The sequence below is a fragment of the Ovis canadensis genome, chromosome 1 (genome assembly GCF_042477335.2).
Source record: "Ovis canadensis isolate MfBH-ARS-UI-01 breed Bighorn chromosome 1, ARS-UI_OviCan_v2, whole genome shotgun sequence".
NCBI classification, from domain to species: Eukaryota; Metazoa; Chordata; class Mammalia; order Artiodactyla; family Bovidae; genus Ovis; species Ovis canadensis.
The window spans coordinates 26,527,115-26,542,279 of NC_091245.1; the positions used below are offsets into that span (position 1 = coordinate 26,527,115).

The 15,165-nt window shown below is 36.0% G+C and overlaps 1 protein-coding gene across 8 annotated transcripts in view; it reads right to left on the bottom strand.

Moving 5' to 3' along the window:
- Window positions 1-15,165, bottom strand: part of EPS15 (epidermal growth factor receptor pathway substrate 15) — a 147,715-nt gene that overhangs the window by 37,535 nt on the left and 95,015 nt on the right. For all 8 annotated transcript variants that reach the window (XM_069591188.1, XM_069591177.1, XM_069591145.1 and 5 more), the window contains exons 14-18: window positions 8,944-9,105; window positions 8,353-8,550; window positions 2,678-2,881; window positions 358-474; window positions 28-118 (exon numbers count right to left, since the gene is read on the bottom strand). In XM_069591188.1, coding sequence (XP_069447289.1) covers window positions 28-118; window positions 358-474; window positions 2,678-2,881; window positions 8,353-8,550; window positions 8,944-9,105 — 772 coding nt within the window. The remainder of the gene's footprint in view (window positions 1-27; window positions 119-357; window positions 475-2,677; window positions 2,882-8,352; window positions 8,551-8,943; window positions 9,106-15,165) is intronic.

Genomic DNA, 15,165 nt, shown 5'->3' on the forward strand with positions numbered 1-15,165 from the left:
TTGTAATGTAAATATAAGAATACTTACTGCCAACAAAAGGATCAGACTGGAAAAAATCCAAGTTTGAATCTGCAACTGGATTTGTCAGTGAACTTGTTTCTACATTAAATGGATCTTCCTAAAAATAATTTTAAATTAAAAAAAAAAAGGTTTTAGAAACCAAAAGTTTTAAAAGGTAACATCTTAAAATAAAATAGCATGTTTGAAAAATCAACTGATGGTGATATAACAAATATTTTTGTGGTCATAAAGTCCATTTAACACATTTTTCTCTTTCCTTAGCATTAAATAGTATATAACCCATATTGAGAAGAGAATGATAAGAACATTTACATATTAATATAGAATTATTTTTACCTCTTTTGAACGTCTGTCACTATTAAATTCAGGACAAACTTTTTCATTAACAGCTACAGTCATCTCTTCATTTTCATCAGTCACACAAGAAGGCAGTATTTCAGGACTACTTCTTGCCTACAAAATATTAATCCTTCAAAATATTAATTCTTCACAATATATTTTCTACTTAGAAGAAGAAACTGACAAAGAAGAGTCAAAAATTACTAGAAATTTTTAAAAGATAAGCAGAATACATTCATTGGATGACTTCTATAATATTTCTTAGGAAAATGATATCACCAAGCCTCAGAACCACTCAAGGCCAGAAAACTGCAGTTCTTTCTTAACTACTTCCCTCTGGTTATCCCCTAGCTAGATTCCAAGTCTTATGCAGTCTACTTCTCATCTATTTCTCAAATTCTTCCATTCTTCTCCATCCTGACTGTCACTATCATTCATTTATAGCATCATCATTTTTGGTATATTCAGTTCAGTTCAGTCGCTCAGTCATATCCGACTCTTTGTGACCCCATGAATCGCAGCACACCAGGCCTCCCCGTCCATCACCAACTTCCGGAGTTCACTCAGATTCACGTTCATCGAGTCAGTGATGCCATCCAGCCATCTCATCCTCTGTCGTCCCCTTCTCCTCCTGTCCTCAATCCCTCCCAGCATCAAAGTCTTTTCCAATGAGTCAGCTCTTCACATGAGGTGGCCAAAGTACTGTAGTAATAATATTCCAACTGCCTTCCTACCTCCAATATTTGTCCTCCACATCTATCCTTCTCAGGGCAGCCCAAATAATAGATCTAAAACAGGAATCTAATCATGATCTTCTGGTTAGAAGTCCTTCAATGACATCATTCCTTTCTGCATTTAGATCAGTAGATAATAAGGCTTAAGAAGTGGCAAAGCCAATTTCTATTTCATACCATTCTATGTCTTTGAAGGATAACCTAGTAATTTGCATTTTGTGCTTAAAAGAATATTGCGCAGTTCAAGACTGCACTGTACAACTAACATTAAATCTGTTAATTTTAAATCCTTAGTATCTATCAAATTTGTATTCCTTTCATCATCTCTCCTGCTACTGGTCAGATCCAGGTTAAAACAATTCTCACACAGACTACCCCAATAGTCTCTCACCATATCTCGGGATGTCCAGTCCTATTCTCCAATCTATAATCCACTTTAAAAGAATTTTTGGTGGCACCCTACAGCTTGTGGGATCTTAGTTCTCTGACCAGGAATTGAAGCCAGGCTACAGCAATGAAAGCACTGACCAAGTCCTAACCACCGGACTGCCAGGGAATGCCTTATCCAGATTTTCTAAAAGGTAAACTCAATCCTGTCACTTCTTGCTTAAAAATTCTTCAATGGCTACTCACTCTAGTAAGGCGAATTTCCCAATACTGCAAGGTGAATCCAAATTTCTTACTCTTTGGTCCTTTCTAACCTAAAAGTGGTCATTTTTATCTAGGCACATATCATAATCACCTACGGAATTTGTTTTTAAAAACATATGTACCTGGGCCCAACCCAGAAACTCTAGTTCAACAAGTTTGGAATGGGACACAGATATCTCTATCTTGATAAAAAGTACCAGAGGTAATGCAGGTAACCTACAGGAGACAGCCTCATCTCCTACCAATTCAACCCTCACCATTACAAAACATCCTCGGAAAACTTCTCATGATCCCGTGTAACATGTTTTCTCCCATTACATACTTATGCTAATGCTGTTTCCTCTGCCAGAAATGTACCACCTTCTCCTTTGCTTAACCTCTTCTCACTTCAGTGGTCACTTGTAAAACTTCCCTATGACATCCTCTTTGAGCCTCCTCCAAGTTGCCCTACCTGAATAGCCTATTTACTTTATCACAGCCTTTTAACACAGTGTTACACAACTAGACTGCATGCAGCTGGAAGACAGGGTTAAAGGTCTTTTGTCTCTGTAGCTCTCATTCGGAAGAGCAGCACTCTTGCATTAGCCGATATTCTCAAAAAAAAAAAACAGTAAATAAATGTCTTCAACATTATGAAATAATTACTTTCAGCTTTGGATGAGATTACTTAAAAATAAATATTACCTTCAGAAGTTACTATCTACAGAACCACAACTTTGAAAACATAACAAATAGATCTATAACAAATAGATCAGTTAAAATCACATTTTGTACTAGTTTAAACTGTTAGAATCCACTCTTGCTTTCTCAATTGTCTCAGATGAGGCAAGGCCCCATATTTATATTAGGTATGATATCAACAAAACTTTCATCTGAATCATTTTTTTTCCTTCTGAAGTTGGTTATGGAATTAAAGGAACTATTAGACTCACTGGAGACTCCTGGTGTATGGGCTCAGACTCTAGGTTGCTCTGGACTTCAGTGTGCTCATTAAGATTGGCTGTTTCACTGCTGCTGGTACTGAGGCTGCAATAATCTGTAGCACCATTTACAAGAATGCTGTGTGGACTACTGCACCAATTTAATTGATTACTATGGTTTTCCAACTCTTTCATTTCCACAAGTTTCATTTGCATCTGTCAACACAAAGCAGAAATACAAAACAGAATTTAGCAGAAAGACATTTTTAGACAAAAACTAGACAAAATTACTAGAAAGATATGTGATAAAATAACTATATGCTTAGACTTGATCAAGGATAAGTTTGCTTCCATTAAAGAATGCAGCAAGACTTAGAGAAAAGGATTTCAGTAATCCATCCCAATAAGTTCTCCTCCTGAAATCACAGTATATATGGATTTGCTTTTGTACATCTTTTGAAAGATCCAAGAATTTTTAATATCTGCTAGTCAGCAGTCCTTTAGAATATAACTAGAAAAAGTGTCAGAGTATTGGGAAAAAGATGGCAAAGCGGTAGTGCAAGACAAGATTTTGTGATGATGCTTTAGGAGAGGGAGTGGAAAGAGAGGAAGAGTTCATAAGACTTTGGAGCCATTCATATTCCTATTGGGAAGAAGAGAAGTGAAAACAAAGGTGCAATGAGCTAGTGTCCTATCCCCTGGCATTATTTATTAATGGGCTAGAACCTTAAGGAGTAGTCTCTAAATCTAAAATATACCAAACCGGTTAAATGAAGGACAAAGCTTTTTTTAATTTCAATATCCACTGACTTTCTATACCTGGGACAACATAATAAATTGTAATATATACAAAAAGAAAAATGTGGGGAACTAGAAGGAAAAAATGCTTATTTATACCAATATCTACAATAAAAACACATTTATATATATTTCAAAGAAATTGAGACAACAGAATCAAAAATTGTTTCTAGTGAAAAAAACAATAAACGGAACTTTACTGAAAAGTACCATTTTCATAAAATATATGTATATATTTTAATTACATTGGTGTCCTCTATTTATTAGCATGTTATATATTTTTTTTCTAGCAAATATAAAAATTACCTATTGATATTCTGTAAATCAAGGCTCTGTTCCCTAATCTTATTCCCCTAATATTTCCCATAAAGTTTTTAAGTTGCTCAATTTGGAATCTGTAATTTATCAAAGGAAAAGTCAGGATCATAACCTGGAAAAAGAACACTATATTGGATAAGGAGACAGATGTACATCTAGCTCCATCACCTTCTAATTATCAGGTTATCTTAGTCAAAGTACCCTCTCCAAGCTTCCATTTTTTAATCCATAGAGGTAGTAAGAACTATCTTCATAGAAGACCGTTATGTGAAGTAAAAGATATATTTAAAAGAACTCTGTAAAATGTAAAGGCCTGTGTAAACAAAGGACAATGTGTGTGAAAGTACTTAGCACACTACGTTTCTCACTACTATAACAATTAAAATTTCCTATTCCTTTTCTACTAATTTACTTTATTTTTAAAAAGTTAAAGACTTGAAGCCTTTTGAGGATAGAGACCAAATTTTTGTTATTAACTTTGTATCTCTAACATCTAGCACAATGATGCATACTGTAAGTGCTTAATAAATGTTCACCGAAAAACACAAGTATTATGCTTATTTAAACAGTGGGCATCAGTGTGTGTGTGTGTATACACATTTCATTTTGTGTGTATATATATATATATTGTGTATATATACACACAAGATTTAAACTAACAATCAAAAATACCACACATTTATAACACAAAGCATACGCCTTGTATATTCCTAGTGCTATAGAGCAGTGGTTTATAAACTTACTTTTACTTTAATCTACAGAAAGAAATAGAGTTTACACTTTGACCCAGTAAATATATATGTACATATGTCTCTCTGTGCGTGTGTATATATACATAAAACATACATATAGATGCATATATCATACATATAACTATACATTTACCCACATACACAGGGGTGAAACAAGTTTCATGAAGTAATACTCATCCTTATGTGCAATGTATGCTGTTATTTCTATTCTCTTTTATTTCATTAAAAAATTTATCATGACCATTAAATCAATTTTAATGCTACTACCTTGCAGTCTAAAATTTAAAACATTACTCACCACACAGATGAAGCAGTCAGGTGAAATACTTGCCTATCAAAGAGTTCTATTTAGAACAGTTTGTTCCTTATAGTTATTCCTGAGACAATCAACAGAACCATGAACACAACCTGGCTTTCCTGTGTCTGATTCTCCCATGCACCTGCCACTTAAGCCTGTGTTTTTCCTTACTCTCTAGGTAAACTTAGAGGATATAGAAAAAAATAACCACACAACTAACACAAGCTCTTTGCAAACTGTGCAAGGAAAGTACAACAAACATTTCAACTGCCAGAAATACTTGGATAAATAGTATATATTGTGCAAGTAAGTTACATAGAGTAAAGGTCAAAGGTTGTTTTCTAGAAAATACAAGATGAGTAATAAAAATAAAAATTCAGCAAGTCACAAAACTTCTCTTTAGTTATTCCTTTTTCAAAAAAAGCTATAGCTAAGCTTTACAGAGCAATAAAAGCACCAGGCTAATTAACAGCCAAATTTCTTTTTTATAGGCCCATGGGAATATGCTGCCCTCTGTGGGAAAGACACACGGTACCTGAGTCAAGCGTAAGAATTTGGTATGTTTATTCTTAAGATTTGGAGATCAGACACAAAGATCTAATTCCTTCCACAGATATCTGGCACACTTGGTAGTACAGCTTGCTGACACTATCTTCCATGCTCAAAAACATGGCTTTATTTTCTCTCTGATAATTTATAGTATCTGGAGTCATTTCTATTTTTCCAATTTATGCTCTTTCCTTTGAAAGAAATCCTTTTTCAAAAAAGTCAAAGAAAAGAAAATTAAAAGACAAGCCAGAGACTGGGAAAAATTATTTGTAAATCAAATATCTGATAAAGGGACTTATCTCCAGAATATACATATATATACATTTTTAAAACTTGTGTAATTTAATAAGACAATCCAAAACAGGCAAAAGACTTTAAACATACATTTCATCCAAGAGGATATACAAATGGCTCATAAGCATACGAAAAGATGATCAACATCTCTAGTCATGAGAGAACTGCAAATTAAAAACTATGAAGTACCATTTTACATCTACGAGAATGTCTATAATCAAAAAGACAATAAAAGTGTTGATAAAAAAATTAAAAACAAAGTGTTGGTAAAAATGTGGAGAACTGGAACTCATATATTGCTAGGGCAAGTATTAAAATGGTACAGCCATTTTGGAAAAGTTTGGCAATTTAAAGTTAAAAAAAATTTTAAGTAACTTTACAATATAACCAACTATTTTATATCCAAGAGAAATGAAAACATATGTCTACACAAAGAACTGCAGGCAAACAGAAAATTCATAACATCATTATTCATAATAGTCAACAGGAAGAAAGAATCCAAATGCTCATTAACTGGTGCACAGATAAACAACATACCTTATAAAATGGACTATAATTTTGTTACATGCTACAACATGGATGGGCTTCAAAACATTACACTAAGTGAAAGAAACCACATGAGAAAGACCACTTATTTCCTCTATATGAGATGCTCAGAAAAGGCAAACCTATAGACACAGAAAGTAGATTAGTAGTTACCCAGGGGTAAGGGTGGGGATTGATAATAAATGGGCACAAGGGTCTTTTGGGAGTAAAGGAAATATTCTAAAACTGGATTGTGATGTTTGAGCAACTCTAAATTTACTGAAAATCATGGATTGTACCCTTAAAATGGGTTAATTTCACAGTCTATAAATAACAGTAAAAATATTTTAAAAACTTAAACTATTTTAAAGACTGTCCATTTATCTGGTATCATTCCCACTAGTATAAAATTCTTTTGGGTTTACTACACGTTAACTGAGTACCTACGCTGAGACAAGAACTGTGCTAAATGCTTGGATAAACATGTATGTTTCTAGACCAAAAAGCTCCATCTACTGAGAGAGGTAGACACATAAACAGATGTGCAGAGGAAAATGTTACAATTACTGTAACGGAAGTACAATGTCCAATAAAGGCAGGATTCAGAAGATGACACAAAGAAAGAAGAGGTTAAGCTATGGCTTGCAAGATGGGTGAGCAGGTATTCATCTACCAGACAAGAGAGGGGAAGGAAGCATATCAAGGGGAAGGACTTCCTTATATATAATAATTAACTGACCAAGTTTCAGAAGATCTGAATTCTAGGCTATGGCTCTTCGGCAGGGTACATGCTACTGCTACTGCTAAGTCACTTCAGTCGTGTCCAACTCTGTGTGACCCCAGAGACGGCAGCCCACCAGGCTCCCCCATCCCTGGGATTCTCCAGGCAAGAACACTGGAGTGGGTTGCCATTTCCTTCTGCAGTGCATGAAAGGGAAAGGTGAAAGTGAAGTCGCTCAGTCATGTCCAACTCTTAGCGACCCCATGGACTGCAGCCTACCTGCAGCTCCTCCGTCCATAGGATTTTCCAGGCAAGAGTACTGGAGTGGGGTGCCATTGCCTTCTCCACTGAAGGCTACATAACCATAAGCAAGCTCCTACACCTTCTCTGGCTTCAGTTTGTTCAAATTCAAATGGAAAGGAACGGGCTATGCAGTCTCTACACACATCCAATCATCCTACCATCATTCTATAAAATATCATTCCCCATTTAGGGAAGTCAAGAAACAGCAAAGCAAAGGATCTATATTCTTGATCTACCACAACAGTCATATTTATCTATATAAAGAATAATTTCCTAATCTCAAAAAAATAAAGGTTTCTAAATGAGCAAAACTGATTTTAAGGTTAGAATCCCCAAAAGGTAAGACACCAGGTTATTATTTATAAAAATAAGCAACACTTACTGAGCACTTATTTAGCAAACCCTATGCTCAAATGTCTCACTGGTTTTGCCCCATTTAAACTTTAAAAGCAGCTGAAAGAGGCAGGCGTATTGTTAATTCTTCAATTTTATTTTTTTAAATTTGGCCATGCTGCGCAGCTTGCAGGATCTTAAATGTCAGTTCCCCAATCAGGAATAGAATCTGTGTCCTCAGCAGTGAAAAGGGCAAAATCCTAACCTCTGGTGGTTATTGTTGTTTAGTCACTAAGTCACGCCCAACTCTTTTGCGACCCCATAGACCGTAGCTTGCCAGTCTCCTCTGCCCATAGGATTTTCCAGGAAAGAATACTGGAGTGGGTTGCCGTTTCCTTCTCTAGGGGATCTCCCTGATTCAGGGACTGAACTCATATCTCCTGTACTGGCAGGTGGATTCTTTACCGCTGAGCCACCAGGGAATTCCCAGTTCTCCAAGATGAAGAATCTAACACTGAGATGATTCAGGCAGTAAGCAGCAAAGCAAGCGTTTAAACCCAAACCATCTAATTACAAAGCCTGCACACTCAACAAGATTCCAGTGATAATCATCAGATGTACTAGCCTCACAAAAGTTTTAACTTCTGTCAGGTAACAAGAAGCCTATTCATATAAACTGACAAAAAATGAATAATAAACTGGGCAGAAGCAGCAGTAGAAATGGAGAAAATACTATGCACGAAAAGGATACGTGAGTGCCCACTTGAGTGTATTTTTCACTCCCACAAAGACTTACTGAACTGATTTCCTGCTGTGAATCTTGCAGGTGCTGCTGAAGAGGTCCCAGCTGAGCCTTCCCTGACTCCACACTCTCTTCCAACTCTGCTGTTTCTTGTTGTAGGCGACTCAGCTCTTCTCTAGCTTTGGCCAGCTCTTCTTCATAAGTGGAGATCTGTGATTCTTGACTAGTTAGTTCAGCTTTCAGGGATGAAATCTACAACGTGAGGTGAATGAGACAAAAAAGGGATTAAAAAAAGAGATGTTATTAAAACATTCCATAATGCAATATTTATTTTAGTTTACTATTTTGGTATTTTTGATGTATACTTTCTATAGAAAAGGGCAATCAGGGACTGACAGAGGAGAGTGGAAGACATAGGTACCATACTTTCAACTAAATTTTAGAAAAAAAAAAAGCAGTGTCCTACTTCCCCTGTAATTTCTAGATGAAACATGCCCCATCTACTTCATGTTCCCAAACTTCATGGTGACTAGATTGCCACCTAGCAATAGCAACAAACAACAACGAGCAGAGAGGGTTTCTATCTTAAGCCAGCAAAAGAAACTAAGGTAAAGCCACAGGCAGCAGTAAGCCATCAGGCCTTACCAGCTGGGCCTCCTCAGCACACTTCTTTCTGACTTCCTGCAGTTGCTCCTCCAGCTGGGCTTTCTGCTCATCCAGCCCATCAAGGAGTTCCTGTACTTGCTGTTTCTGGGCCTGTAGTTTTTGCAGATTAGTATTCTCCCTTTGCACTTCATCTTGAAGATCCTGAAATACAGGAATATTAACATTATTTAGTGGAGGCAGGAGAAGGTTAATAATTTTTAAAAGTCTATCATAAGGGAAGGTAAAGTCTCATCTTATTACGTATACTGTGTTGGTGGATTGGAGGACTCATAGCTTTAAATACAATCTTTACTTGAGGACATCTTCCCTAGATTCCAGATTTAGACATTCAATTTGCTTACTCAGATCCATCCTTGGATGTCAGATGGACTTCCCTAACATAACAAGAACAGAACTCCTGGCATTTCCTCCCCCCGCCACTCCACAACATCTGCTTTATCCTCCATCTGCCCCCTCTCAGTTTCTCTGGCCAAAAAATACACCATCTCCTCCGACTCTTCTCTTTCTCTCACATCTCATCTCCAATCTGTCAGCAAATCTTGCTATTCCTTCCCTCAAAATGTATTTTAAAAACCAGCCATGTTTTTCTTCAACCTCAGTCCAAGTCATTTTTCCCTCTCTCCTGGATTGCTGCCTTCTAACTGGTTTCCCTTTATTCACCCATGCTACCTTTCAGTTTATTTACAGCATAGCAGTCACTGTTAAAAAGCTACATTAGATGATGGCACTCCTCTACTCAAAACTCTGCACTGACTCCCCATCTCCCTTACCATAAAAATCCATCTTTACAATGGCCCCAGGTGGTCCCATCTCCCAGCTTCATTTCCACTGCTCTCTCCTTTGCTCACTCTTAATTTCAGCCACAGTGGCCTTTCTGATGCTTCTCAAACATGTCAGATACGCTTCCTTCTCAGATCTTTCACTGATTATCTCCTCTTCCTAGAAAGCTCTTCCCCAAATTATCCACATGCCTTAATCCCTCATCTCCTTGAAGTCTCTGCTCCTCAGTGAGAAGTTAACTCCTCAGTGAGGCCTCCCTCACCATTACCCACCACCATCTCCCTCCATCGATTCTCCTTCATATATAGCATATAATTTTATTTATTTTCTCTAACAGCTTTATTGGGATAATTTGCACACTATACGGGCTTCCCTTGTAGCTCAGTCGGTAAAGAATCTGCCTGCAGTGCAGGAGACCGGGGTTTGATCCCTGGGTTGGGAAGATCCCCTGGAGAAGGAAATGGCAACCCCCTCCAGGATTCTTGCCAGAGAATCCCATGGACAGACGAGCCTGGTAGGCTACAGTCCATGAGGTTGCAAGAGTCGGACACAACTTAGCAACTAAAGAGAGAGAGAGCACACTACACAATTCACCCATTTAAAGTGTACAAGTCAATGGTTTCCAGTATATTTAGAGTTGTGCAACCATGACGAAAACAGTTTTAGAACAGTTTTGTCACTATAAAAAGAAACCCCACACCCATTAGTGAGTTACTCTCTATTTCCCTCCCAATCACCCTGACCCAAGGTAACTATCAATCTACTTTTTCTTTCTATAGCTTTGTCAAGTCTAGATATTTTTACATGAATGGAATCAAATCTGGTTTCTTGTGACTGGCTTCTTTTGTGACTTAGAATGTTTTTGAGTTACATCTGAGTTGACACAAAATAATCTAATTAAATAGCTTTAGAAGATATAATTTAAATTATATAATTCATATAATTTCATATCATAAAAATTGCCCACTGTAAGTTTACAATTCAGTAAGGTTTGGTAAATATATACAGTTGTGCAAAAACCGCCACAATCCAGTTTTATAACACTTCATCACCTAAAAAGTTTCTTCAAGCCATTCTGGAATCAATTCTCATTCCCCTTTCAAGCACCAGGCAACCAATGATCTGCTTTGTGTTACTATATTTTTACCTTAGACATTCTACATGAATAGAATAATATAATATGTAGTCTACTCAAATATGTAGTCTACCATATTCTTCTACCTAGTATAATATTTTGAGATTCATCCATGTTGTGAATGTGTAAGTAGTCTGTTCCTTTTTATTGCTGAGTAGTATTCCACTGTATGGATATACCTGATGTACATCTAGCCTGATCCCAGTTTTTGGCTATTATGAGTAATAGAATATATTTCCTTCTATTAGAACATAAATGCCATGAGTCCAGGGATATTTGCAAATTTCATTCACTACTATATTCCTAGTTCCTAGTATAAAAGAAGTACTCCATAACTATGTATTGAATGATGATATCATCATAAAGATGTCAATTCTCACCTAATTAATCTATATACTGCGAAGAAAATCCTAACAAGATTTTCCAAGGAGCCTGACAAGCTGATTCTGAAACATATTTGGAAGAACAAAGGAAAAATAGCTAAAACAGCATTATAAAATGTAAAAGGACTTATCGTATACAATATTATGAATTACTGGAAAGCTAAAATAGTTAAAACAGTTTTGTCTGATGCAAGGATAAAGGAAGAAAAAAGCAGAATTCAGACACAGATTTAAATTAGAATTTAGACATACACAGAAAAAATGATGAGAAGACATGACATTAAAGCAAAATGGAGGAAAAGAGAACTGATTAGTAAATGATGCTGGATATACCCATATGGCAAAAAGAAAAAAATTATAACATCTCTAAACATACCAAACAGAAAAATAAATTTCAAGTATATTGCAAACCTAAGATGAAAAACAAAACTTTAAAATATGCAGAAGAAAAATAAAGATCTCAGTGTAGGAAACAATTTCTTAAAAAAAGATAAACCATTTTAAAATGACATATTTATTTTTTCATCAATGTGCCAGACTTTATGTTTAATGATAAAGGATACAGAGATTTTTAAAAATACAATGGGAAATCTTTGTACCTTCTGCTCTTCTGTGGACCTAAAGCTCAGTAAAAAATAGTCTATTAAAAAAAAAATACAAGGGAGATTTGGGAGACAAATGAAAGCAACCTTGCCATTCTCATTACTTATCAGGAAACACGGCACCCAGGAGGGCCTAATTTACAAATCCTCTGGCAACTGGGGTTCCTCATCTGAACCAGAGAAAATCATTTGAGTGACCATTTTCCTAATTCTCAGAAGAATGGTAAATTAATACTTCCACTGCAGATGCACAGGAGAGAGGTTAATTCATTATATATAAAGAATTCCACAAGGAATTAGGACTTGATGCTCTCCAGGAACCACAGGTGAGAATGAAGAATGGACTGATAACTCTAAGGCATGTGTCTGTGGGAGCTGGGCAGAGATCTTGAACAGGGTGAAGTAAAACTGTGAACGCAAATTTCTAAAAGTAACAGTAATTTTAAATAACATACTATCCAAAGAACACAATGATCATTCATCAGAATAAGAATCTAAGAACAACAGAGGAAACACTTATCAAAAAAAGGTCTCTGAATTATGGTTAAATAAGTCGCTGAACAATGCTTTTAACAATGCTTTTTATCCTATATTTTCTCAATCAACCAATTAATTTAAAAGTGCAACTACTATCATGCTGCTTTCCTTTAAAAAAAATCCCCTTAAAATAGCCAAGACAATGGACAATCATGAAAGACTCTTCTTGGGCTAACATTACATGAGTCTAGGTGATTGCAGATTCACAATGGTAAGCTCCACTAGTATTTATCATAAATTTACCAGCATGTCTAAATTTTCCTCATGCCTAAATTTTTAACCGTGCTTACACTGTTAACAGATCCATACTCAAAATGGACATACATTGGCTCTTAACAAACACATGGTAGTTTAACTGTCCCTCCCCTGATTCATAATTTTTATTTGCCTTTGCTTTTTCCTATTTCAAATGTCCAACTGTCTTTAAAACAAGAACAAAACAACAATTCACTGCAAGGAAGATTTCAAAAATTTATGTTAGTTTCCTACTGTATAGTACAGGAAACTCTACTCAATGCTCTGTGGTGACCTAAATGGGAAGAAAGTCCAAAAAAGAGATGTATGTATGGGGGCTGTGTGCTTAGTCACTCAGTCGTGTCCGACTCTTACACTACGGACAGTAGCCTGCCAGGCTCCTCTGTCCACGGGGATTCTCGAAGCAAGAATACTGTGGGGGGTTGCCATGCCCTCCTCCAGGGGATCTTCCCAACCCAGGAATCAAACCCAGGTCTCCCACATTGCAGGTGGATTCTTTATCGTCTGAGCCGCCAGGGAAGCCCAATGTATGTGTACATTTAGCTGATTCACTCTGTTGTACAGCAGAAAATAACACAACATTGTAAAGCAACTACACTCCAACACAAATTAATTTTTAAAATATGATGGTTCCCTCTTATCTATAACATAAAGTAAAACAGGTGACAGGATACCTTAGAACCTTCATTTCTGGTCCTCATACTCACCTGTGCCCCATCCTCAACAGACCTTTTTTCTTCAATAGACAATGTACTTCAAATGCCCTGTGCTTTTCCCATACCATCTGCTCTGTCTTGAATGCCCTTCCACACCATTCCTATCTGGAAGCTCACTTTTCATTCTTCAAGACCCAGCCAAATTTAATATGACCCACCTTGAGTTTCCTTTACCTGTACTCTTACGGCAGTTAGTACCTAACCTCTATTATCATACTTACTACAGTGTATTATATGTGTGTGTTAGTTGCTCATTTGTGCCCGACTCTCTGTGACCCCATGGACTATAGCCCATGAAGCTCCTCTGTCCAAAGAATTCTCCAGGCAAGAATACTAGAATAGGTAGCCATTCCCTTCTCCAGGGGATCTTCCTGACCTAGGGACCAAACTTGATCTCCTGCATCGCAGGCAGATTATTGACCATCTGAGTCACCAGAGAAACACAGTGTAAAAAACAATGTACTACAGTTACCTTTAAATAATAAACTCCTGATAGACAGCCAATGCTTCATCTTTCTTAGAAGTTCCACAATCTAATACAATGTCTTGCACATTCCAGGCAATTAATCAGGCAATGATTTGTAACTATCACAAGGATTCTACTATCTGGGAGAAACTACTGGGGAATGAGCCTGAAGCTGACAGAAACAACTTCATGTTCTTTCAACATACTATAGAAAGCTTCACTCTATATTTAAACTATAGCAAAATATTAAAACTAGCCTCTAACTGACCTGCAGCAAATGCATTTTGTTAAATTAAAACAGGATCTAAATTTCTATACTGATTCAACATTTGTATAGAATGTAGACCAAGAATGATTTGACATTTTAAATTTCCATTATATGGAAATAATCTTTACTGCTTTAGCATGTCACTGTGGCATATATCTTTCCTTTGTTTTTTTTTAACAGTATATTATATACTAATACTCTTTAGGAAGACATAATAACAGCTTCACTTTAACCCAGCACCTTGAAAAACTACAGTGGCTTGAAAAATTCTTGTAATTACAAAATATTCTGAAAGCACGCCATCTGCAGATCTGAAGTGATTTTTATATTTGGGAATATAATCCATTGTCAATACTATGTTATAAAATTATTATATGGTTTATATATAACAATATGCTGACCCAAAAGGCATTTTTAAAGAAATGCTTAACAGGAATAAGGAAAAATATGTTATTATTCCCATTTTCAAAAATTCTATTCTAATTTCCTACCCTCCCCCCAACCCCCCCTAAAAAATCTTAGACTTCGCATCTCTAATAATAATATCTAGTCTTTATAAATATATGTAATTTTGATGTCTCTACTTTCATTCTAAATCCAATTAAGAAAAATGAAATTTGCCTTAAAAGGGTCACGCAATATAAGAAAATGACTAAGATAAAATGCTAATTTTTAAAAGTTGAATACAAAGGCATATACAGTATGACTGCAAATAAATATAAAGCCATGCATATATACTCAGAAAATATAGCAAAATGTTAACCATGACTCTCCCTGAAATGTGTAATTGTAGAGTTTCTTTTTATACCTTTCTTTAGTTTACAAGATTAACATGGACTCATATTACTTTTATAATCAGAAAATGTCAAGTCTGCAGTTTTTAAGTATCACATATCATATGGTTTCATACCAATATAAAAATATTCTGATGCAAGTGAATTTTTAATGTAAGAATTACCAATAGTAGGATCAATGCTGGTTTCCTTTAATAAAATGAACCAGATCTCAAAACTTGTATTTTTTAGTGAGTCACACTTTAAACACATCCCTAGAAGATAG